The sequence below is a fragment of the Vespula vulgaris genome, chromosome 4, assembly GCF_905475345.1.
Source record: "Vespula vulgaris chromosome 4, iyVesVulg1.1, whole genome shotgun sequence".
Lineage (NCBI taxonomy): Eukaryota > Metazoa > Arthropoda > Insecta > Hymenoptera > Vespidae > Vespula > Vespula vulgaris.
Window position 1 is genome coordinate 4646154 of NC_066589.1, and position 23847 is coordinate 4670000.

A 23847-nucleotide genomic window follows, 5' to 3' on the forward strand; every position below is an offset into this window, starting at 1 on the left:
TGTTCATTGAGTATACGCATACACTTATATCTAACAAATATCGTATAGTGCTTCTATATACTAACAATTCGGATTAATTAAATGTTAGATGGTAAAGAATAAAAAATAAAATCAAAATATTTTTTTAACAAAGAACCTTTCTTTATTTGAAATTGGCAAGAATAATTTATTGTTGTTCTTAATTAGTCTACAGAATGAGTGAATAAAGCGTACACGAGAAATTTTCAACATCCATTTATAAGTAAATGAGGACTCGTATGAAAAAAAAATTGCGTGAAAAAATTAACAGTTTTTTAATTAATTAACTGATGGTTTATCGATTCTGTTTTTTTTTTCTTTTTTTTTTTGTTATAAAAACGTCGTGCTAATGATCGATGCTTACTGATCTTTAATTCGTCATCGAACGTCCTACGACACTCACATAGATTTAGTTGCGCGTAACGATGGAGAAATTGTCGTGTAGCAATACGCCTACGTCTTATCGATCTTCGTCGTTTTACACCCCTGCACTTTGAATACGCGTTCCGCTTGTCGAACAATGACGAGTGCGTCATCGTTTGTCAAGATAATTCAGCTTCATGTTAGCAAGTATCGTTTTGATTCTCACGATACGTCGCCTGGTGGGCCGTAACGTGTATTATTCTTGTTGTAAATCTCTTTGAACAATAAAGCTTTAAAAATAACACTTGCATCCTACTGAAAAATATTATGAGATATCGTTCAGACAATCGTAAATTTTCAATTAAATTTATATTACGTAGAATATTCAGTTTTATTTAATTATTTGTTTTTTTTTCTTTCTTTTTTTTTTGTACACACAATATCTTGTTTTAACATCATTCTCTTTATAGGTTTTACGAACGGACAGGTTTTCTTTGAATTTTATTAAAACATGAAACGTAATTTATTGCGTTTTCTATATATATATATTGGTTGATTGTACTTTCTGTGTTGTTAGTTCGATAGTTGTAATGCGCCTGTCGACGATCTCTAGTAAAAGATAGTAGAAGTCTGAATAAAGGGTTGCGTCTGAAAAGGGATAGGGCGTGGTCGTTGAAAAGTGGAGATAAGCCTATGGGATTGTTCGAATTTCAAAACAATATATTTAACAACGACAACAACGACAACAACAGCATTAATACTAATAATAGACATAATAATAATAATAATAATAATAATAATAATAGTAATACTATTTGTAATGATTATGATAATAGTGGTGATAGTAACTGTGCGTGACTTAGAAAGTGGAGTGAAAGTTAACAATAAATTATTATTTATTACTTTTATATATATATATAATAATGTCCGCGTAAAAAGAATAAAAAATATATATACATATATCTAGAGAAATAAAAAGAGAAGAAGAAAAAAAGAAAGCCATATAAAAGAAAATAAATCATCGATAAATTTAATGATTCCAAATGTACGAATTATTCGATCTAAAATGATCTATTCTTTGTAATTGAATCGATGCAATCTTTCCGACTCATCTTCAATCGCGATTTGTATTTATTTATTTTTTTTTTTTTTATATATATTTATTTATATTTTTCTTTGGTAAGTAAATTTTCGTTGTGGTCCCGAGTCAGTTTCCGTTCCATTTCGAGACGAATAAGGCTCCACTGGTTTTACTTCGCGGGATGCAATCCGGTGCGTTAGGAGTTTCTTAAAATAGTTTCTTGAATCTTCACGCACGCATTGCTCATAGCACGTGCAGTGCACGCGGATACGGTACGATGTCTGCTGCAATGTATCGCACGTGACGTGCCTTTGAATCCTCATCCTCACCGAAATCTTCCTCTTTGATATGTGCGAGTGTATCAATCCTACGATAAGTTCTTCGATAGATCGATTTATATTCCTTGTACATTATACGATTCGTCAAGTTAATCGCTGTTTCGATACCAGTACTTTTCCTTTCTTCAGAAATATATTTTCCGACGATATATCATATTTTTAAAATGAATATTCTATCATAGGACACGAACAATCGGAATATTCTTTTTTTAATTTAATTTAATTTAATTTTTGATCAATTCAAAATCTGATTTCGTAGAATCACTTCGAACGATTCGAACAAAACGATGAAAGATCGATCAGTTTGAATTCAATCAGATGAAGTTTAATAACGAACAATACATATTATGAAAAAATACGAATTTACGGATACATTGTTTTCGTAATATTTGATACTTCATTGAAACATTCAGGATTAAAAATTTTATTGGTTTTTATCAGCCTTTTTATCGATTTTTCTTTTCACTTTTTTTGTCTTCGATTGCTCAATTGGTAAATAAATGTTAGTTCGACGAACCTCTAAAATTTTTTTCTCTCTTTTTTTATTTTATACAAAATCAATGAACGATAGATACGACAAGGAGTCTGTAAACGCAAACAGACGACTGAAGTGCTTCTCGGAAATCACTCTCGCGTATGCTACGTACTCGTGTGTTCGGTTTTACATGGGTGGAGTACCACGACCTCTCCTTGTCGAGCATCGGCCGTTTTAATCAGTGAATAATATTATATCGGACATTTTACGAGAGAATTTAAATTAAACGCTTTTGTTCGTGGAATGATCATGATTTAGGATCACATTTCGTATTTTATGTCTAGTCATATACCTGTCTACATATATTTCAAATAAATGATACTAATAATAAATTTTTCAAACGAACAAATATTTGTCCTACGTATTGATTATTCCATTTTATTTATAAATTTAATATACTCGATCTCTCACGAAAAAAAAGAAAGAAATTTCCTATTTATATATTAATATTTATTAAATAATTATATAAAATAATTACATACGTAAAGTCGTTAAAGAGTAAAGAAATTGTAATTGCAGTCTTAGGTCATTATTAACGTTAAGCACGATGACTAAAGTAAAGTAAGAAAAAATATGATGTCCTTTGCAATATATGCATATGATAAATTTAATACACTGTTAACTTTTCTATTTTGTTATTAATATTAACACTAAATGACGCACGCATAACACTATTAATACTATACTAAAAAAAAAAAAAAAGAATTATATATTATGATAAATAATATTACTATTAAAACAATGTTTCATTAGATGTATTATCATCATTTCTTCCTATGCTTTCTCTTTTTATTAATACTATAAGAGACATAAAATTATTTGTACGAATTGAGTAAGGGTATTGGAAGTTAAAGTCAATCAAATCAATAATAATTCAAATGCACTCAGCATTAGTTTTGCAAATTTGTTGTCTCCTTTCCCTTCTTCCTTCTTCTTTTTTATCTCAATAATGTAAATATCTGATTCAAGAAATCAGAATCAAAGTGAGACTTAAAATGTGACTACGTAATCAGTGACAAAAAGGGATGGTGGGAGAAAGAAGAGCAAAAGAGACAGAGAGAGAGAGAGAGAGAGAGAGAGAGAGAGAGAAAGAGAGAGGAGACATTGCTTTAAACGGTGGGACAAAGAGGACATGAGCTTGTTTCATGTGAATGCAAGAGAGATAGAGAGTTAGTTAAAGAGCGTGGATGTGGAGGAGGGAGAGAAGAAAGAGTTCCTTATCGAGTCCGAAGAGTCGAAGAGAAGAGAAGGAGAACTCCAGTCATTGCTGGCACACGCCTCTCTCTCTCTTTCTCTCTCTCTCTCTCTCTCTGTCTGTCTGTCTGTCTGTCTTTCTTTCTTTCTCTCTTTCTCACTCTCTCTTTCTTTTTCTCCTTCTCTCCAGCTTCTACTCTTCTTACCGCGAGATCGCGTTACTTCAGTCGAGACTCGAGGGACTCACGGTACGCGAGTCGTTCTCCGAGAGGAAGTTAGCGAGAGAGTGGCGAGTTAGAGCGATATCGTTGAGATTCGTGCGTGAAAAGGATTCTTCAGGAAGAATAAGAAAATCTCCTTCGTTCGTTCTTTCGTTCGTTGTAAATGAAAAAAAAAAAAAAGAAAATTGTCAGATACCGAAGATTCATTCGATAAGATTTCAAAAGAGAAAGGAGAAAAAAGGAAATCATTTTTGTAATCAGATCTAATTTACAATGAATACGTGGAATTGAATTTGTTCTGTTTATTGGATCGTACGTTCGTTTGTTAGAAATTTGATATAAATATGATATAATTCATTCTTCGATAGAAACGTTCATTCTTTGACAGAAGAGTTGAGAAGGATAAGAGTGTATTCTTCGGTATTAAAGTGTTTTAACGTTTTAAGAGAAAATAACTGGGAAAGGGGAGATTAACTGGCTCCTCGAAAGAACATTTCCTTGTTTATTGAGAAAATTCTGTGGACGGCAGAATATTTATATTCCTCTTAGACAAACATCTTCCTTGAACTATCGTAAAGCAATTTAGTCTGAGCTAAGCGTTGTGGTTTAATGCGTCATGGAAATCATCTCGTTAGGTTCCTATTATCTTCGCATCGTGTTGTTTGTCCGTGAGACTAGTTCATAACGATCCTTGGATTGCTTTTCCTTTGAGATAATCGTACATACGTTGTTCGAAGATCGCATCGCGTCGATAGACGCGGAAAGGGTCTGTGATGTTTCTAACAACGACATGAAAATACTTTTACGTGGTATAGTTTTTGGAAAGGAATAATGGAATCGAATCAACGATTAGATAAAAGAGTCAGAACGAGAAGTAATCTAACGGAAGAAAAGAAACAAGGAGTTTGACAAAACGAAATGTTGGACGTGTAGGTTCAAGAATATCGGATCGGTGATCGGTTAAAAGACCAAATCGATTTATCGAAGTAGAACGAATCCAAAGAGACCGGCGAGAATCTTGACGAGATAAGAAAATGAATCGTCGATCGGCGTGCGTATCGAGAGAACCGGTAAAGCAGTGAGTTTTTGCGCAAAGCGCGATGAGATGATATCGTAAGATTAGAAGAGAAAGCGGATGTGTTTGCCAGAAGGTACTTAGCCGAATAATCAGCAGAAAATCTCGAGATGCCGCGTAGGAACGAGGACGAGGTCGATAAGGACGACTCGCCTTTGAGGGCACATTACGTCTTGCACAGATCGTGTCGTGGAAAGGCTCACGCCAGTGGGATCGCTAAACAGACCAATAATCGTCGGATGATCCTTCCTCATCCTGAAAAAGTGACAGAGAGAACGAACAAGGCCAGAGAAGAGCTAACGACCAATCCTAGAAACGGTTTTCTACAGAAACACAGTAGAAACAGTACGAGTTCTTGGGATTGTAGCGACAGTGACAGCATGAACAGTCTCGAAGTTGTTCAGAATCGAATACCAAATTCGAATAAAAATTCCACGAAAATAATACCAAAGAATAGAACATTTTCGCAAGGTAGTAGCACGCATTCCTCTTGCTTGTCTAGAAACACGATCGGAAGTTCGTCGAAGAAAAAAAGAGAGAGTTGGGCTGATACTTTGAGAGGTGGTTTGGTCGATGATAAGATCAGGAGGATGGAAGAGGGTTGGGACGATAGTAATATCATTGAGATGCCTAAAGAAAGAAAATGGAGGAGGATCACCGCTGAGATCGAACAAAAATTACCAAACGGTGCTGAGATCTTTGGATTAAGAGGTGGCTCTAACACGACTGCTAAAAATCGGATCAATCACTCGACTAAGAAGCTTCTTAAAAGGAATCGCGGTAGCGTTGTTCAAAGGCCTACCAAACCGATCTATGACGTCGTCGAGTGGGAGGAACTTTTGGAAATGGCTCTGGCTAAGAAGATGGCTCGTGGAGGACGTAGAGAATATAGAAAGGAGAATGGGAAAAAGGGATCAGAGGAACGTCGAGAAACGGAGGACTGTTTGAAACGTCTTGAGGTGCTTCTTCAAAACAGAATGACGCCGTTAAACGTCGAGGTAGAACATTTTATCCGAAACCACGACTACAAATCTTTATCGATTTCTTCGAACAAACAATGATCGATTACTACGTTTCCAAAAATTCACGAAATATCTTAATGTTGTTTCGAGCATGAGTAAAACGAATTCTTCTGGAATAGATTAACACAAACATTAATATTTTTCTTCTCGAAGTACAGAATGTTTCACACGATCAACAGCCACGACGAGTGCGAAAGATTTAACATTTTCCTTTGCTAACTCAGAGCTATCTAATAAATACGTTCCATGGGGAAAATATATCTGTATGATTAGAGATGGAGAAGGATAGAAAACACGCGAAGAGAATTCTCTGTCTCGTGGATATGTTCCTCGCGAAACGGTCGAGCAAAAGGGCAACGACAGTCTCGTAATCTCGCAATTTTCTTCTTTAGGCTCCTCAACTGGAAAGGTCTATAACTTTTTTTTTTTTTTTTTTCTTTACGGCTACTAAACAATACGGATTATGTTTCTGCGTTACTCGTTGCTAACTCGTTGCTAACTCGTTGCTACGGCCGGTTGTACGTCCTTTAAGGTTGGCCTGTGATTCATGTTAATATATTACCAGGAAATTCGCGATACCATTCGTCCTTTCCAGGTTGAACGAGAACTCTACGAGTCACCGCATCCGTTCCTTCGAACGTTTCGCGGCACGGACACCGCTCGATGCGGAAATCGATACGCGACTAACTCGCACAGCTGCACTGTGACACCGGTGTTTCATAGAAACGGTTTATCGAATATATTTAAGAAAAGGAAACAAAATGATGACAAATTTGAAACAAATCGAGATTTTAAATCAGTATTTAAATAAATAAGCCATTTATTTGTTATGATCAATGATCGAAATTTGAATAGAATTTTCGATTATAAATAAACTTTTGTCATTTATATTCCATGTCGTTTCTCGATTTTTTTCCGACATATTGGAAAAAATAATATCCAAACGTCGAATATTCAGATACTATTCTTTTCCAAATTTTTTTCGATATTACTGTAATTTTTAATCCAATGTGAGAATAGAATCTTATCTCTCACTTTTATCTTTTTTACATTAGTATCAATTGCGATATTCCAATATTTATTAGGATTATAATATCACAGAAACGCCTTCTGCTTTCACTGATCCGATTAAAATGAAACTTACAGGCCGGAATCAAAGTAGGTGAGTCGAATCGATTCGATCCGCAAACGTGAGGACTATTAAATATTCCGACGTTATCTTATCCCGTGTTAAACACATTGACAGAAAAAACGATTTCGATAGAAAAATTTCTGAAAAACAGGTCGTGGAAGGATAGCAGGCTCGTTTTCCGTAGTAATTTGAATTCTTTAGCCGTTTAAAACATGCACATTCGAGGTTTATAGATCTCGTATCGTTCGTTTGCGATCGTGCTAAAGGAATCTCGTCATTGATAACGACCAAGCACTTATCGGCTATTAGCGTCGTTAAACGTTGATTTTCAAAGCAAGTATGCCCGTCGTTTTAACGTCCTATATTACATTCGCGCGTACGTGTTCTTGGTGTATGTATATATATATATTACATACGTAAACGCTTTATGTACATAATAAACATTATGTATTTGTGTTGTAAATAGAGCACACAATATTTGTAAATACGTTGCACAGAATACAAACACAGAAGCAGTCTGAACACATAATAAGAAGTAATTTCATAATGAAAGTTCCAAAGCTCGTAGTACTTCTTCGAGATCTTATATTGATACTCGAGGACGACGGCGATAGATCGATTCTAGCAGATCGATGTGCGTGTGGGTGTAATGTGTCCTCGCGAGGTCGATCAGTAGGTGTTCGGTAGAAAAACACGGCCTGTTAGAAAACTGAGAGAAATGTTTCAGATGACTGCCTATCTCTCGAGATTCGAACGCGATTGACTATCAAAAGTGATTGTAAACACTTTTATTTCTGAATCGACATTTCCATAATATCTTTACAATTGAGAAGGATCCGGGAGTTGTTATTATTGCAATAGTAATATTTGCAAATATTATGAATTTTATGAAAACTAATGTTTGAATGAAAAATTAAAACTGCTGTTTTCTTTTCTTCTTTTATATATATATATATATCTACAGAAAAATTACTAAAAATTTTTTCCTTTTTTTAAGATTTCGTAGCACATTCTCTTGTACTGGATTATTTTCAAATAGATCGATTTACGTATTACACTCATTGACGATATAATCAATATGCTATATTGTATAATGTACTAGCACTACTGATGTGATATTATATCAATATGATATAATAAAAATATTAATAGATAAATTGTGCAATTAATATAACAATTGAATAATAATAATAATAAATAATAGTAAAACATTTATTAGCCTATTCATGATAGTTAATAATATGAGGAATATCTGATTAATAATGCTTAACATGTTCTTTATTTTTTTTTTTGGCATATTGTACAGGCGCGATCGGAGGAGCACCTTGCGCAAGAACAAGCATGGCTAACTTCCGAGAGGATCTGGTTATTACATCGGGCTGGTTTTACACCAGCTATGCGTTGTGGTTCAGCGGACCCGGACACGGGGAAATTGCGAATTTGTTTGACGACTTCCGGCGAGGAACTGCTTGTTGACGAAGAAGACGTCGAGAAGGTACGAACTCTTATTACTTCGATAAATTTCGATAAAATATCGATAAGAATGAAATTATTTTTTAAAGAAAAAAAATATATATGTATGTATAAAAGACGTTTTAAATAACAAGAAAGTATAACGTCTATATTTATTATTCGACAGGCTAATCCTCCGCAATTTGATAAAGCCGAGGAATTATCTCAATTGCGATTCCTCAATGAGTCCTCTGTTCTACACATACTGAGACAACGCTATGCTAGTAATTTGATTCACACGTACGCCGGTGACAGCATGCTTGTCATAAATCCAGTGGCGCCATTGGCAATATATTCGGAGAAGGTACATCGCTTTATTAACAATAAATCATAATTTTATCTTCTTTCGTCATAATTAAATCATAATTTATTCTTCGTACTGATCCTTTAATTATCGTATGAGTTTAAATCTATGATCATATATTTTACTACCAACAACTTCGTAATTTTTTGCCCATTCGCTCGGGAATCTTTGCTCCGAATTTTTCTTTTTATTAGATGTAATTAAAGTTACAAGGAAATATCACGTTTGCTCGATCTTGTCTGTGCTTTTTCTTTTTCTTAATAAATAAGTATTACATTCTTATTGAATAATTTGTATGTATATTTTTTCGTATCATTGTAAATCTTCTTGGACTTGAATTTTTTTTAGACACACTCGAATTCTTGCTTCTAATCTCAGAGTAGAAGTAATATGTCAAACTGACCCTTTGATCCGTTTTTAGGTCGCTCATATGTTCCGAGGTTGCAAAAGCGAGGATATGCCGCCTCACATATACGCTATGGCACAGTCTGCGTATAGAGGGATGTTGGCGACTCGAAGAGATCACTCTCTCGTCTTTCTCGGTCGCAGCGGCGCCGGAAAAACTACGAATTTCAAGCACGCGCTGCATTACCTCGTGCTCGCTGCAGGCACCGTGAATAAGGTAGGTGTGAATGCTTGGATTACGAGCATTCCTCGAATATTTTTGTATTTTTTATTAAATCTCTACATCACTTTTTCATATTTCTTTTCTCTCTTTCTCTCTCTCTCTTTCTCCCTTCCCTTCAGATATTAACCATAGAGAAGTTGAATGCCTTGTTCACCGTACTCGAAGCCTTTGGAAACAGTCGGACGCATATGAATTCGAACGCAACGCGTTTCACGCAACTGTTTAGCCTGGACTTCGATCAGTCTGGACAAATCGCTTCGGCATCGCTTCAAGTAAGATTGATTTAACTTATTTTTGTATCATTATCATTGTTATCATACGCGAGGATAAATATCTTAGTTGACTTGCAAACATTTATCCTGTAATGTAGACAACGAGATATAACGTTCTAAACGAATGATTGTAATTTAGGTGCTGCTTTTGGAAAAATCGAGAATAGGTAGAAGAGCAAACGGTGATCCAACGTTTCATGCTATTTATCGTCTACTAGCAGGCGCAGAAGGTGCCCTGAGAAAGGAACTTCACTTGACGAATCTAGTCGCTGAGAACAATCAATTCGTCACACCTTTACAAAAGCACGAGGATAAGCAACGTGCAATGGTGGAGTTCAATCGTATCGTCGCAGCCTTTAGGATTTTAGGAGTCTCCGAGACCGACGAGAAGGTCATTTGGCTAGTATTAGCTGGGATTTATCATTTAAGCTGTGCCAGTGCGGTCAAAGCTGGTACCACATCGCAGAGCCGTTGGCAATTCGCTAGAGTGGAGTGTGCTGAAAAGGCAGCTAATTTATTAGGTACGTCGGTGGAGGAATTAAGTAGGATAGTCTTTTCTTCGAACGGAGGTGGTGCTGGTACACCAAACACCCCAAGGCCAGCCTTAAGAACGCCTAGTCCAACCGAGCAAAGCAAAGATGTCACCGGTCTGGACGCTCTCGAGGGTCTCCTTATCGGTCTTTACTCGGAAGTTTTTCATTGTGTCGCGGCACTCATTAACAAGTGAGTTACATTGATCTTCATCTCATTTAGAATCGATCAAAAGAGAATCAAAGTCTAACGATTGACTATTATTATTGATTTATTATCGAGTTACCTGAGTTTTGGTGTCTGAATCGTTAGATAATATTATAAATGAATATTTTTTGTTATTGATAAATCGAACCTTTTTGTTTCTTTTATTCGTAGATCTATATCATCGTCAGTGCACACTGTATCCTCTCTTCTGTTATGCGACTCTCCTGGTTTTCAAAATCCCGCTTCGTGTGGAAGACAAACAGGAGCATGCTTCGAGGATCTCTGTCACAATTATCTTCAGGAACGTTTGCAATTACTTTTTCATCATACGACTTTGGTAGCTCCGAAAGATAGATACGTTCAGGAAGCTATCGATGTTGATTACGAGGATGATTACGACGAAGATGGGGTTGGATCTCCGCAAGGGTTGGTCTCTCTCTTGGACAGGGGTAGTTCTCAAAGTGCTACAATGTTACGTACTAGTCAAAGTGATTTAAGTGGTAGCAGACAAATGGAACGGAAAGGTTTACTTTGGTTGTTGGATGAGGAAACCGTTTGTCCTGGAGGTAGCGATGAAACTTTCTTGGATCGACTGTTCTCTTATTACGGGGACAGAGGTAAAAAGATTTATTTGAAGAATTTTGTTTTAACAAATTCTGTCTTCTCTTTAACGTTGATAAGTTTATCATTTAATATCATTTTCAGATTTTTAATTGTTTTCTTCTTCTCATAGATCATCAGATGCTTTTGAGAAAGGCACCAGGAAACAATCAATTCGTACTTCAACATCTGTTAGGTACTAATCCTGTTTTGTACACCGCAACTGGTTGGTTGAAGGCTACGCGAGAAAATTCTGTGGCAAAGAGTGCGATTGCGATTCTTCAAGAGAGTTCGAGGTACTCTTTACGATCAATACGAATCATCACGAAAATTCTTCCTTTTGATTCTAACTCTTATTATTCCTTTTCTTTTTATTTTTTTTTTATAGAGAAGACGTTAGTATGCTATTCGTAAGTGCACGAGGTGCCGGTGTATCTGGTGCTTTGTGTGGTTCAATGCCTGGCTTGGAGGGATCGCAATCCTTGAGAAGAGCCTCGAGTATCCGAAGAACATTCACGGCAGTTAAAAGGAAAAACGTTTGCTTGCAAGTAAAATTTACAGTGGTGAGTATATTTATTTTTTTCTTTTCTTTGTTAAAAAAAAAAAAGAAAAGAAAATTTCTCTTAAACTCGAACGTTAAAGAAATTATCTTTTTGCTCAGACATATTGTTAGTTTGCTTATCTTGGCGTACTCATTATATAGTTAAAATTTTCCTCTCGGTGTCAAAGATCGACATTATATCGCCTCATTATAACACCACATGTACTTGTCTCATTATAGAGGAATGATCATTCGTAAGAAGCAGATCTTCGCTACTTAAAAATGTACCACGAAATATGCGTTATTTTAATTTGGTATCATTCACTGTTTCTGCTGCATCTATTTGTGAGTTCTTGTCCTTTTTTTTTTTTTTATTTTTTTATTATTATTACTTCGAGTATGATAAGAAAGTTACTTACATACATACATACGTTACTTGCAAAGTACTTTTATACGCGTATTGCGTTTATTCGCGAACACAGTGTTTTGGAATTAAATTGAAAATTTCAATTTCTTTTAGGACGGTCTTATCGAGACGCTCCGTCGAACTCGTCTAAAATTCATCCACTGTCTTCTACCGCAACATAATGCCGGCTGTACCGACAATAAGAGTTTATTGTCAGTAAAATCTAATCAGAACGAAGACAGTGTTATAAACGTGCCTCTTTTAAGATCACAGGTAAGCGATAAAATGAAAGATTTAATTACATTATTTTAAAGATATTTATAAATCCTATATAACGTAAATAATAATTTGTTGAAATAACGTCCACGTATAATTTGCTAGATTCTAGAACTACTTTTCGTCGAATTGTCCTATCGGATTTAGTAGATAGAAATTATTTTGACAAAGCCACGGTTAACTCGGCAAACAAACATACATAATACGTACACGTACATAATGCAGAATTCAATGTATTACTCAGGTGAATACACGTGTTTCAGATTCGCGGAAGTCAGATAATAGACGCAGTACGTTTACATAAGGTCGGTTTCCCAAAGTACATGGCCCTAGGAGAATTCAGACGTCGATTTGCTTTATTATCCAGCGACGTGAATGCTCGACCTGGTAGTCCTGTTGCCGATGAACGTCGCGCGGTCGAAGATATGCTTCTAACCGTCGACATTGATCCTGCCTCTTATCGTGTCGGCCAGAGTCAAGTGAGTAGACACTTTATCCTTCTTTTTTATTACGATCGCGAAGGAGAAAAAATACACGATTTCTTTATTTCTTTTATTTTTTATTTATTTATTTATTTATTTATTTTTTCGTTCAAGAGAAATGTTTTTACGACAAAATACACGCCCGTTTAAAAAACGGTACCTCGTAACAAACTTGACGGTAATAAAGTATGATAATTTATTAAGAGACTGCTTGAAATATTGATCGAACGAAATCATGATTCGAAATATAAGAGATATTTATATGAAATAGGTGTGGCTAGTTACACTCATACTTATACATATGTATGTAAGATATCTATAATCTTTACATACTCATTCTAAGTAGTTTTAATGGTCCCTCTTAATCGGTCCTTTATCTCTCTTTCTCTTTTATGAAATTACCTTCTCTAACGGTATTTGTCGAACGATCATCTTTCTAATAATAGTTCTCTTCCGATCATAGACCCTCGCGACATCGCTGCACGTACGAACATTTATTACGACGAATTCTTGATCTTTGATAGTAATTACCCGAAGTCAGAGTTGGGAGAGAACTTTCTATCAACGGCGTTAACGTTCTTATACATACGTTGTATTGTACTTCCTGTATGCGTTAAACGTTAACGCTTATGCTTTCACTGAGGATGAAAGGAGCCATTTAAATGACATTCATAAGAGAAAACGTGCGTGTATATTTTTCAAGCTGCAAATCGTACGCTCGTGCGATCGTTTATGATTTTTTGAAATTATACATTGTCCGAATTTTTGTTGTTTTTTTTTTATTATTGCTTTAAAAAAAAATGAAAGTCGCAGTAGTATGAACGAATCGCTATGAATTCGTTTAAAGTTTAATATACAAATGACCGCAAACAATTTCACAGCAATTCCTTTAATACTTGGAATTTTTGTGTAATTATTTAGAGTCAAGCGTTGAGGAAAAAGAAAATTTAATTTTTTATTAAACCGTCGCAGTCATTCTCCCCCTTTAACTTTTTTATTGTCAATTACACTATTTTATAACGTATACACAAATTATTATTATTAACATATATATATCTCTTTTTTTTGAAAATTTAATTGTAAAAAGTTTAACTTACAGATATTAATAATTTAACTTTGAAACTTTACATTACATATTCAATGAAATATTCAAATAGATATTGTTTGAAACGATATATAGATCTAACAAATAAAAAATACTCGTGCTCTAATATCGATCGTTTCAACTTATAATTATGAAAATTGTATGAAAACTATAATATATAAAATCCGTTCCACTTTATTTTATTCTTCATATTTCTAAACGAGAAAACTCACGAAGAGAGATGAAATTCAGGGATTACAAAAGAGTATTTGAGCGTTCGCGATAAGTTAAAGATCGTATGCGAGATGGAAGAAGGTAAAGTGCCAGTCAAAGGAGGTCGCACGCGCATTAGTCTTTTCGGAGTTTCGCCTGCGGAAATACTGCCATCGAGTCGCTTTCCAAAAGGTTGATGTACGCTCGTAGATCGTATTCTCTGACACAGGTGCCACGAGTTGGCTTGCTGCGAATCGAGTCTTATTGTGTGTGTGTGTGTATGTGATGTGTACACGTGTATACGTATTAAATGTATGCACATATACAATCACAATGATTTCTCTGTACGTATCGTGTACTCATCTCATCTCATCTATACGCATCGAGGGCGAAACGGGAAGAAACTCGATTTTTCTCCCACCCGCTTTTACAACTGTTCCGCATAAACTAATTCTCCCACTCGCGTTGAATCGCGAAATAAAACGACGGAGGATGGAAAGTGGGAAAAATCGTACAACTCCATTGATATTTTCTTTAGATTATTCTTTCCTGACGATAGTATTAAACTGTCGACGAATATGAGTATTAAGTTTTGAGATGAAACGTCTTTTAATGTTGATATTGAATGTTTTAATCGAGATCATTAATTTTATAGCGATAAAAGTTGTTTCATTTTCTGATCCTTTAGATTTTTATTTATTTATTTATTTTTTTTTTTTTCGTTTATATATAACATCGCTGTCCGGAGAAATTTATTTAATTGCAGATCTTGACTTTAACAGTCGTAATGCATTTTTTTAAACTCGTAATCGTATCCGACGGATAAGGATAAATGTGGAATTTTAAATATGGAAGAGTTCCGTGAGATATAAAAAATTGTGAAAGGTATTAGATAAATATATTGATTTATGTAAAATTGATAAGGCAATCGAAACAGTTTGAAATTGATTATTTTCCAAGAGATAACTTTCAACTTGTGAAAGCTTTTATAATATTATATGTCTATATTTTTTATTTGTTTTCATCGAACGAATCAAAACGAAGTTCGATGATGATTCGTGTTCGTTCGAACGAAAAAGTAAATAAGTCAGTATCGGTTTGTTTCTTCGATACAATCTCGAGATGCAACTCTAAAAATACTTTGACTCAAACGACTTTTGGTTTGGCAGATGAGCTAAGCTTTCACTTAGCAAGTGTAAAGCAGCTTGCGGCAGTGTGTAAGCGAATCCCAGTTTTGTTGGAAAGGCCTCCTATGTAAATCCAGTTTGATGGAAGAGAAGTCGGTAAACTGGCTGCCGTGCGTGACCCGCGTGTATCTCGAGCGCGGGCTATTTAACGAGAGCACCGTCATTGGCCGAGATTTCTTTTCCATTCGCAAGACTCCTCCAACCCAGATCACGATCTTTAACTAGGTGTCCGATTTCATCGAAATTCTTCTTAGACATAGGAACCACAACTCAACGTATACGTTTTCTTTTTTTTCTTTTTCTTTTTCTTTCATTTTCTTTTTTTTTTCTTCGTCTTCTTCTTCTTCTTCTACTACTTTAACGACAACGAAAGTGAAAATAAAAAATTTGCAGTTTAATTCTATTTACAAAAATATATAAAACGAGTTTGTTTCAAACAATTCGATATTAATCTGATTAATTAATTACGTATAAGAAATAATTTATTAAGTACTAATATGTTAATGTACAATAATTTATTTCTTATTGCGATAAAATAATATATGCGTAATACTTTATAACGATATATCAATAAATGATATCTATTAAAAAGAAAAACAGATTATATCGTAGATTATGGAAACGATGTAATGATCGATAATAATCAATTGATTAATTTTCACGTGTCTAATAAGTCGAATTTTTTTTATTTCGATAAATTTGACGCTCAAGTTCAAATTGAATCTTGTAAAGGTGTAAAAACGCAGTGCCCTTAAGGATTTACGTGTTCACAGTTATGTAAAGGAATAAAACCGTTTTAAGATACACGAAGGGGAACAAATTCTACGGATTATTATGTATATTATCACGCAGTGTTTCGCTACGATCTTGGTTCGTTGACTTTTTTCTACGGTTCGGCGCGTACACTCGTGTTTCCCTTTGCATTTGCATTTGCAGCACTGTTCCTTTTTTCTCCTTTTATTTTTCTTTTTTTTTCTTTCTTTTCCTTTTTCTTTTTTTTTTTAATTTCCTTTTTTACTCTTATATTCTTGCCCTTCCCGTTCTTTTCCTTTTTTTTTTTTTTATAGTTTATCTATTACCGTCCAATACATCGTATCTTTATTTTCACATAATTATATTTTTTCTCATCTTTTTTTTTTTTGTTTTAATTTCCGTTAATTAGACTATTAATTTTTACCGTTCGTCTTATCATCTGTTTTTCTTCGTTATATCAAATCTACTTAAATTTTACATTCATTTCTGTATCTGTTTCTCGATAATGAATATCTTTTATTAATCACGTTATTATTATTAAAATTATTAATACTTTTGTTAATTAGCTCTTCAATCTTTCTATTAATGTTTTCATCTTCTTTTCTCCCAGATAAACTCGAAACTTTCTCAGATAAAACTCGATCTTTCTTTCGCAGATCGATAACGAATACTTTTTATTAATAATAGTTATTATCGTTTTTATCGCATGTGGAGCTATAATATCTACTGACAAAAAGAAAATTAAACGATTGAGAGATAAGAAAATGACTACGTCAAATGAATATGATCGTATGTATCTACAAACCGAAATGCACTTGGACTACTTTAATGCGTACACGCGATTGATCTTCAATCGTTCGTTCGATTCCATAGGTGGCCATCGTACGGACTTTCGAGTTCTAAACTGGGACGACTTTCATGCTAACTTCTTCCTCTTTTTTCCTTCACTCTTTTATTTTACCTTTTATCGTTCGTAAAATTCGATCGACGCTAAATTTAGAGTAAAAATATTCGATTCCAACGAGAGCATTACTACTCTTCTCAAACTTTCTCAATTTTTCACTTTTCTTTTCTTCTCTTTTTCTCTTTTCTTTTTTTTTCAATATATTCAATAAATTATAAAGAACGTAAAAAAAAAAGAAAAAAAAATACTTTTAATGGCATCTATCAAGTTTATAAAAAAAAATTATATTACCTTGATGTCCAGTTGCAAATGAACAATTAATTTTAATGTACGTTAATCCACGATATTTCGAAACGAGATGATAATATCTTTTTTTTTCGTTTTCTTTATTATTATTTTTTTTTCTCTTTTCTTTTTATCCCCCCAAAACGACTCGACTCAATAATTTCTACAGTATATTTCTCGAAAGTGAAATGTAACAAATTTCGAAAGCGTATTCCGAACACTTCGACAGTTGACTGAAATGCGATAGGGAAAGTTTAAAAGAGACGTTCGCTCTCTTTCGATTATTCTAATCGTTCTCAAAGGAGAAACATACACGATCTTGTCTACGAAATTGGATGATCCGGAGAGCGTGGCGAATGAAATTGAGACGGATGATAGGATACATACTCGCGTACTTATTTGAAATGAAAGTAAAACTTGTTGGCCCGAACGGTAGGGAAGATTAGATTGTAAGAAATAACCAATCGGATCGACGTACTTACTTAGATAATAAGCGTACTCACGCGCTCGCGTATTTGTGTACATTGGTAAAGAACTTGAATCTTGTTCGAGAGGGTTACTCGCACGGAAAAGGCCAACTTTCTCTTTGAATCAATTCGATAATGATTCCGTTATCGGCCAAAGGGCGAAAGAGCGAAATCGTTTGCTTTTCGAACGGTTCAACAGCTTTCGAACGTCCACGAAATCGTCCAGACTTCATTTTCTTTTTGAATATAATGAATCAAATGAAATCTTTTTTCTCATACTAATCTTTTCTTTTTTTTTTTCAATTTTTTTTTATGAAATATATAACAGATGCACATAAATGAATAATTTACTTCAATTGATTGATTTAATTTTTTTAACTTATTTTATCTTTAAATTAGTTTCTTATCTTTAATAACATTGTTTGAAAGATACGATTTAATCGTGAAATATTATTTTTTTTTTTTTTAAGTTTGATAGATCTCATAAAAAATATTTATTCTCTTTTCTTCTTAGTCCATTAGAAATATCGAAAGAAATTCGAAAGTCGAGATAATTTTAGAGACAATTTTATTACTTTGAAATAAATTGTATTGTTTAATATCGAAACACGGTAGTATTTGAATAAAAATTTGTATGTTGATTAAAAGTAATGAGTCAGGGATATTGCACGAAATAAATGGAGTCCATTCTTTCGATCGAACAATTCGAATAATTCTTCCGACACTTTTGTTCTCAGGCAAAAGCTACGTCTCGTTGAAAGGAACAATGTAGTCGTCCTTATGAAAGAGTATAGCATAGTACTAGGAAATATCGGTTTTTACGACAAAAGCGAGCACCATTAGTCGCTCTAAAAGTTACAGTTTCGTGAAGAGACTCGAGATTTTTCGGTTATCAAAATGGAGAAAAGTAGATGCGAATAACTTTGAAAAAAAGAAAAAAAGGACATGCACGTAAGACTTTCTCATGGCCCACATTCGTGCCTCTGCACTTAATCTAACTTTCTGTTCGTCAGAACAGGTAATCTTCCTTCCATACTTGGCCCTACGATTCACGAAAGTGCACTTTTCTTTGTTCGCATTTCTTCGCGACGACCGTATCGTTTGCTCACGCATATTTCTTATAAAATGAAAAAAGAAAAAAGAAACGTTTATGTATTGATTTATTTTGAATTTAAATTCACTCTCTTTTCTTAATTATAAGAGATAACTTTTCATTTAAATTTCTCATGTTGCAATAATTCCACCATGTTGTTACGACCGATGGACATTCTTTATTTTTTTTTTTTTTTTTTTTTATAACTACGAACGATCATTTCGAATTCGAATTTTTTGAATCATCGATACGTAATTGAAATCGAATGTTCGAAAGTAAACTCGTTTGTTGGACTGGAATTATAACGAAGATATAACGAGTACGAGAATTCGTAAGATTTGATCTCACACCACCGTCATTATGTTCGCCATGTCTAATTGATAGGATCTTTTTATTTCTCTTTAAGGTGCTTGCGACAACTCGTAAGTTATGTGAATGTCTGTATGAAAGAACTGGTACGGCTGGAAGAAAGAGCTTTTTCTTGCTATATGGCCGCCATGTTGTTAGGTAGTAACAGTACAAACTACCGTGTCTCTTCTGTGGGCATCCGCACTTGCTTTCTTTTCTTCCTCTTCCTTGACACTGAGGCTAAACGCCTTCCTCGTGCCAAAGTCGTTTTCTCGGACCATAAATCTCTCCTCGATCGACGTACTTTTATCTTTATCCCGATCATTTTCATGTTTTTTAACATTTTAACGAGGATTTTAATTTGAACGATCAAAAAAAAAAAAGAAAAAAGAAAAAAGAATACATTTCTATTAAATTAACTATAATATTTTTATCGCAATCCGTTTATTCTGATAATTGATACTTAAGAAACAATTCGCACGTTATTACTCTGAATTTATTTGATTTTACGAATAGCTCTCAGTTGATATACATTTTTTTTTTTTTTTTTTTTTATTATTATGATTATAATAATCGTACGAATTTATTGATATTGCTTCTGTATTTCTATCGATTTGAAAAGAATAAATAGATATCATTAGATAATTAAAGGAAGGTAATATAAATTCTAAAGAAAATATATTTATAATATATATGTATGTGTGTGTGTAACAAAATACAGTTATACGTAGAAACGCAGGAAATAGAAATAGAAGGAATGAGCATCAAAACGAGATATATTTCATGTATATGAGTAATGATTACGTCAGACCATAACGAATATAGACAAAGTTTATTTGTGCGTATGCTCAGTTATCGCTTAATGACGCGACGTTAGTATAGCTCTTTTATGTGTCCCTCTGCATATAGACCAACGACTTGCACTCGATAACCTCGGTTAGTCGAACGTTTCTTCGATGGTTGTCTCTCTAAGATATAATAATGTCTGTATTTCGTATCATTTATTTTGATCTTTTATCGTGAACTTTCCGGAAGTTATTACCACAAATTAATGTAATAAAATTCAACTGAAATTTATATAATTAAAATAAATAAAATAATTCGAATTATATGTAATCAATTAAAAACGAGAAAAAGGAAACTATCGATTAATTTATTAAAAATTATACGACGTGGGGCATAAATTATCTCAGTAATTCAGTATTATATCCATTCGATAAATTTATGAGGATATTAAAGAAAGTAGCTTATACTCGATGCGTACTTCGAAGAATTCGATTCTCGAGGTATCCGGGGTAACCTTTCCGCAACGGAAGTGAGACCGCTGGTCGTACTCGCGCATGCCACTTCAAACACGTATATACGTATGTGCTTGGAATTATAAATGAAGATTGTACGATCGACCGAAACTAATATGTACTACGAATTATGACACGAAAGAGAAACGATACTATGCAAGGTCGATCAAAAACAGCATTTTAAAAAAGGAATTTTTGCGGCAAAATAAAAGTCATTTTTTGATCATCACATACTTTTGTAAATTTATATATATATTTTTTTGGTTTGTTTTAATATTTTTAAGTTATTGTAGTATCACCCGGTTGATGATATTATTGTTGGAATTATAATGACTATTGCATAATTTCTTTTGATCTGTTTGAACTAGCATTTCCGTCAATTTCATCTGAAATTTTCTCTCAGACAGATCAATAGATAGATCAATCTATATTATAAGAATTTATTTATGATGTTTCTACAAAGTTTCTGTTTATTAAATTCCTTTTGAAAAATGTCTTAAAGGACCGAGACGACTTTTGCATCCTAGAAAACGTCATTCAAAAACGTCATACGAAAAAAAAGAAAAAGGAAAGAAGAACAAAAAGTCACAGAGTATGCATCGTTAAGCAATAGAAATAAAAATAAAAAAAATTCTCCAAACAAAAAACAGTAACAATAGTGCCAATCATTATTTCCGTCACAGGGAATTACGACAAAAAGTTTTCCTAATTATCTCAAAACCTTAGGCTTACTTATGTACATTTACGCAAAGATAGAAAAAGTAGTCATACTCAAAACAGCAGTAATAGCAAAGAATGTATTATAACAGTGAAAGAACATGCAAGTTGGTAAAGAACCCGTCTCATTATCGACAAACCACAAGCGTGGTAAAAAAAAAAATAGAAAAAAAAATAATTAGCTTATCCCGTTTAAGAATACGAATAATATATAATGATAAAATAACGAATTGATAATAATAATAATAATAATAAAAATAAAAATAATAATAATGATGATAGTGATGATGATGATGATAATGACAAATAGAATAATTTAATTCTCATTAGGAAATAGTAAAAAGTTGATGAGGTAAAGATCACTCGATATAGAAATTAAAAGGATCAAGTAAATTCCGTGGTTTGACGTTTACTTGGAAAACGGTAACGACTAGTCACCATTCGTCTGTGTAAGTCGTAAACTAGATACAGATCAAGAAACGCCATTGCTTATCCGAGCGAACGACGTGGTAGGTCAGGTTCGCACGATGAGCGTATAAGATCGAGATCGTGAAGCGTACAGTGACATGCTCCCTTCTACCCCTCCATTGTTTTTTCTTGTATATCGATAAAAATTTCATAGGATTTCTTTCGTAATCTATGTTATAATTTATTTCCTTATGAACAAAATAAAATTAGAGAAAAAAATTATAAAGAAATTCGTCTCTAAAATACGCGACACGTTTTCGATAAATGGTGAATATCGAATTCGACTGATTTAAATTTTAATTGATTCAGTCCTTAAATTAAAAAATTGAATCAGTTCGAAAATAGCATTGATCGATACGAAAATTGCAAATTTAATTAACTGAAATTGAAATTGGAAATGACTGAGATAAAATTAATTGAAAATCGATTCTGAATGATTCCTTCAGATATTCAAGAGAATGAAGAATCTTAACAAATCAAGATCATAGAAATTCAAAAGAATCGAATTAATTATAATCAAACAAAATTTGATAATCTTCGTCGTAAATCATTAAATATTATATACCTACATACATCTGATAAAAAATATCTAAGCAAAAAAAAAAAAAAAGAAAAGAAAAAGAAAAGAAAAAGAAAATTGAACTAGTGCTTTCGGTGTAATCCAATTAATGGTTAACACGTCGAGAAAAGGAGAGAAAGAGAGGTTTGAAGAATCGAGGAAAGGTACTTACGTGCGGTAATGAGGAGGGCACGTATGACGGTCGAGAGAGACGAGTTTCTCACACGTCGTGTTTTTCTTCGCCACTCTGAAGAAGAGGGGAAGCGGAAACGTCGGTGAGCGAACTAGCTGGCGAGCGCCGGCTTTCGAGCTGGTTGCTGTTACCTTACCAAGTAATCGGCTTAGGGCTCGGATTCCTTATTTCCACCCTGCGGTTAATTGCCGTCAGCTAGACGCTGCTACTGCTACCTTTCTCCTTCTCCTCCATTTTCTTCTTCTTCTTCTTCTTCTTCTTCTTCTTCTTCTTCTTCTTCTTCTTCTGCTTTTTCTTCTTCTGTTTCTTCTTCTTCTTCTGTTTCTTCTTCTTCTCCTTCTTCTCCTGTTCGTTTCTTTCTCTTACTCATCTTTTCTTGGGATCTCACGAAGAACCAAAGAGCTTACAACTTCAAACATTCTTTTTGATCTCTCCCTTCGTCTTAACAAGAAACTTCAACCTCGTCATTTTTTTTCTTTTTTCTTTTTTTAGAACACTGTTTTTTTTTTTTTCTTATTAATATTATGTTTCATATAAATACCACCGTCGTCCTTAGTACAATGAAGAAATCAAATTATCCTGTTATGTCCATAATAATGTTATTCGTTACAGAAAAAAGGATCTTCATAAAAAGTTTAATGAGAAATTTAATCTCAATTAGAAAATAAATTCGTTCGAATTTAAACGTAAAATCGAAAGTACTGAGAACAAAATTCATGATTCAATAACATTGACTGCGAATCGTCCAACAAGGTAGAAGTCTTTCTGTCCTCTTCCAGTAACCTCTCTACCTCTTCACTTCCCCTCTCCATCTTTTCTTTTCTCTTCTCCTCTCCTCTCCTCTCCTTTCATCTCTTCGTTTCGTTTCGTCTCCTTTCTCCGTTCCGTCGGAGTAGGCCAGCCGAGGCATTCTCGACGACGTTGACGGGTCGCTTTCGAAAGGGGCAACTTGCGACGACAAGAAGAAGAATAAGTGGAGGAGGAGAAGGTGGAAGATGGCGGCGACGTCGAGCCAACGTTTGTCGAATTTCTTGGTGACGTCTGTCAGCCTGGAGAGATCTATCGATCGTATTCGATGCAACAACGACACGAGATCTTTCCTCTCTCTACTATAGAATCTCTTAGCCAGCTTCGTTGAGAGGCGAACGTACTGTCGACCTCCTTCTCCTCTCTTCTTATCCGTTTTACGTTTCCCCGTAATTCGACGAATTCAAGAGAGATCATCGAGTTTTTCCATGTTTCTTTGACGTTCGATTCGAATTGATCGCCAAGTAACTTCTTCTTCTTCTTCTTCTTCTTCTTCTTCTTCTTTTTTTATCTTTGAGAATTTCTTTTCTTTTTTTTTATGTTCTTTTTTATCTTCTCTTTTCTCTTGGTTTTTATTTGTTGCTAGAATTTGTATTACGTTAGAACGTGCTCCTTAGATATGTAGTTTTTATAAGATTACATCTGATAGGTGCATCGATGCATTTCCGAAAAAAAAAAGAGATTGTAAAAAGTTAGAGCTAGCTTTTGTCCTCGATTAGAATTGAATTATATA

The 23847-nt window shown here is 34.1% G+C and overlaps 1 protein-coding gene across 5 annotated transcripts in view; it reads left to right on the top strand.

Moving 5' to 3' along the window:
* The window catches only part of LOC127062997 (unconventional myosin-XVIIIa), a 65777-nt gene that overhangs the window by 26531 nt on the left and 15399 nt on the right, over nucleotides 1-23847 (top strand). For 4 of the 5 annotated variants that reach the window (XM_050992097.1, XM_050992100.1, XM_050992099.1 and 1 more), the window contains exons 6-15: nucleotides 8286-8474; nucleotides 8619-8795; nucleotides 9217-9417; nucleotides 9543-9695; nucleotides 9835-10418; nucleotides 10605-11050; nucleotides 11167-11329; nucleotides 11422-11596; nucleotides 12095-12253; nucleotides 12520-12735. In XM_050992097.1, coding sequence (XP_050848054.1) covers nucleotides 8286-8474; nucleotides 8619-8795; nucleotides 9217-9417; nucleotides 9543-9695; nucleotides 9835-10418; nucleotides 10605-11050; nucleotides 11167-11329; nucleotides 11422-11596; nucleotides 12095-12253; nucleotides 12520-12735 — 2463 coding nt within the window. Of the gene's footprint in view, nucleotides 1-3932; nucleotides 5824-8285; nucleotides 8475-8618; nucleotides 8796-9216; nucleotides 9418-9542; nucleotides 9696-9834; nucleotides 10419-10604; nucleotides 11051-11166; nucleotides 11330-11421; nucleotides 11597-12094; nucleotides 12254-12519; nucleotides 12736-23847 lie in introns of those variants that run through there. The other variant, XM_050992101.1, reaches the window with a different exon arrangement.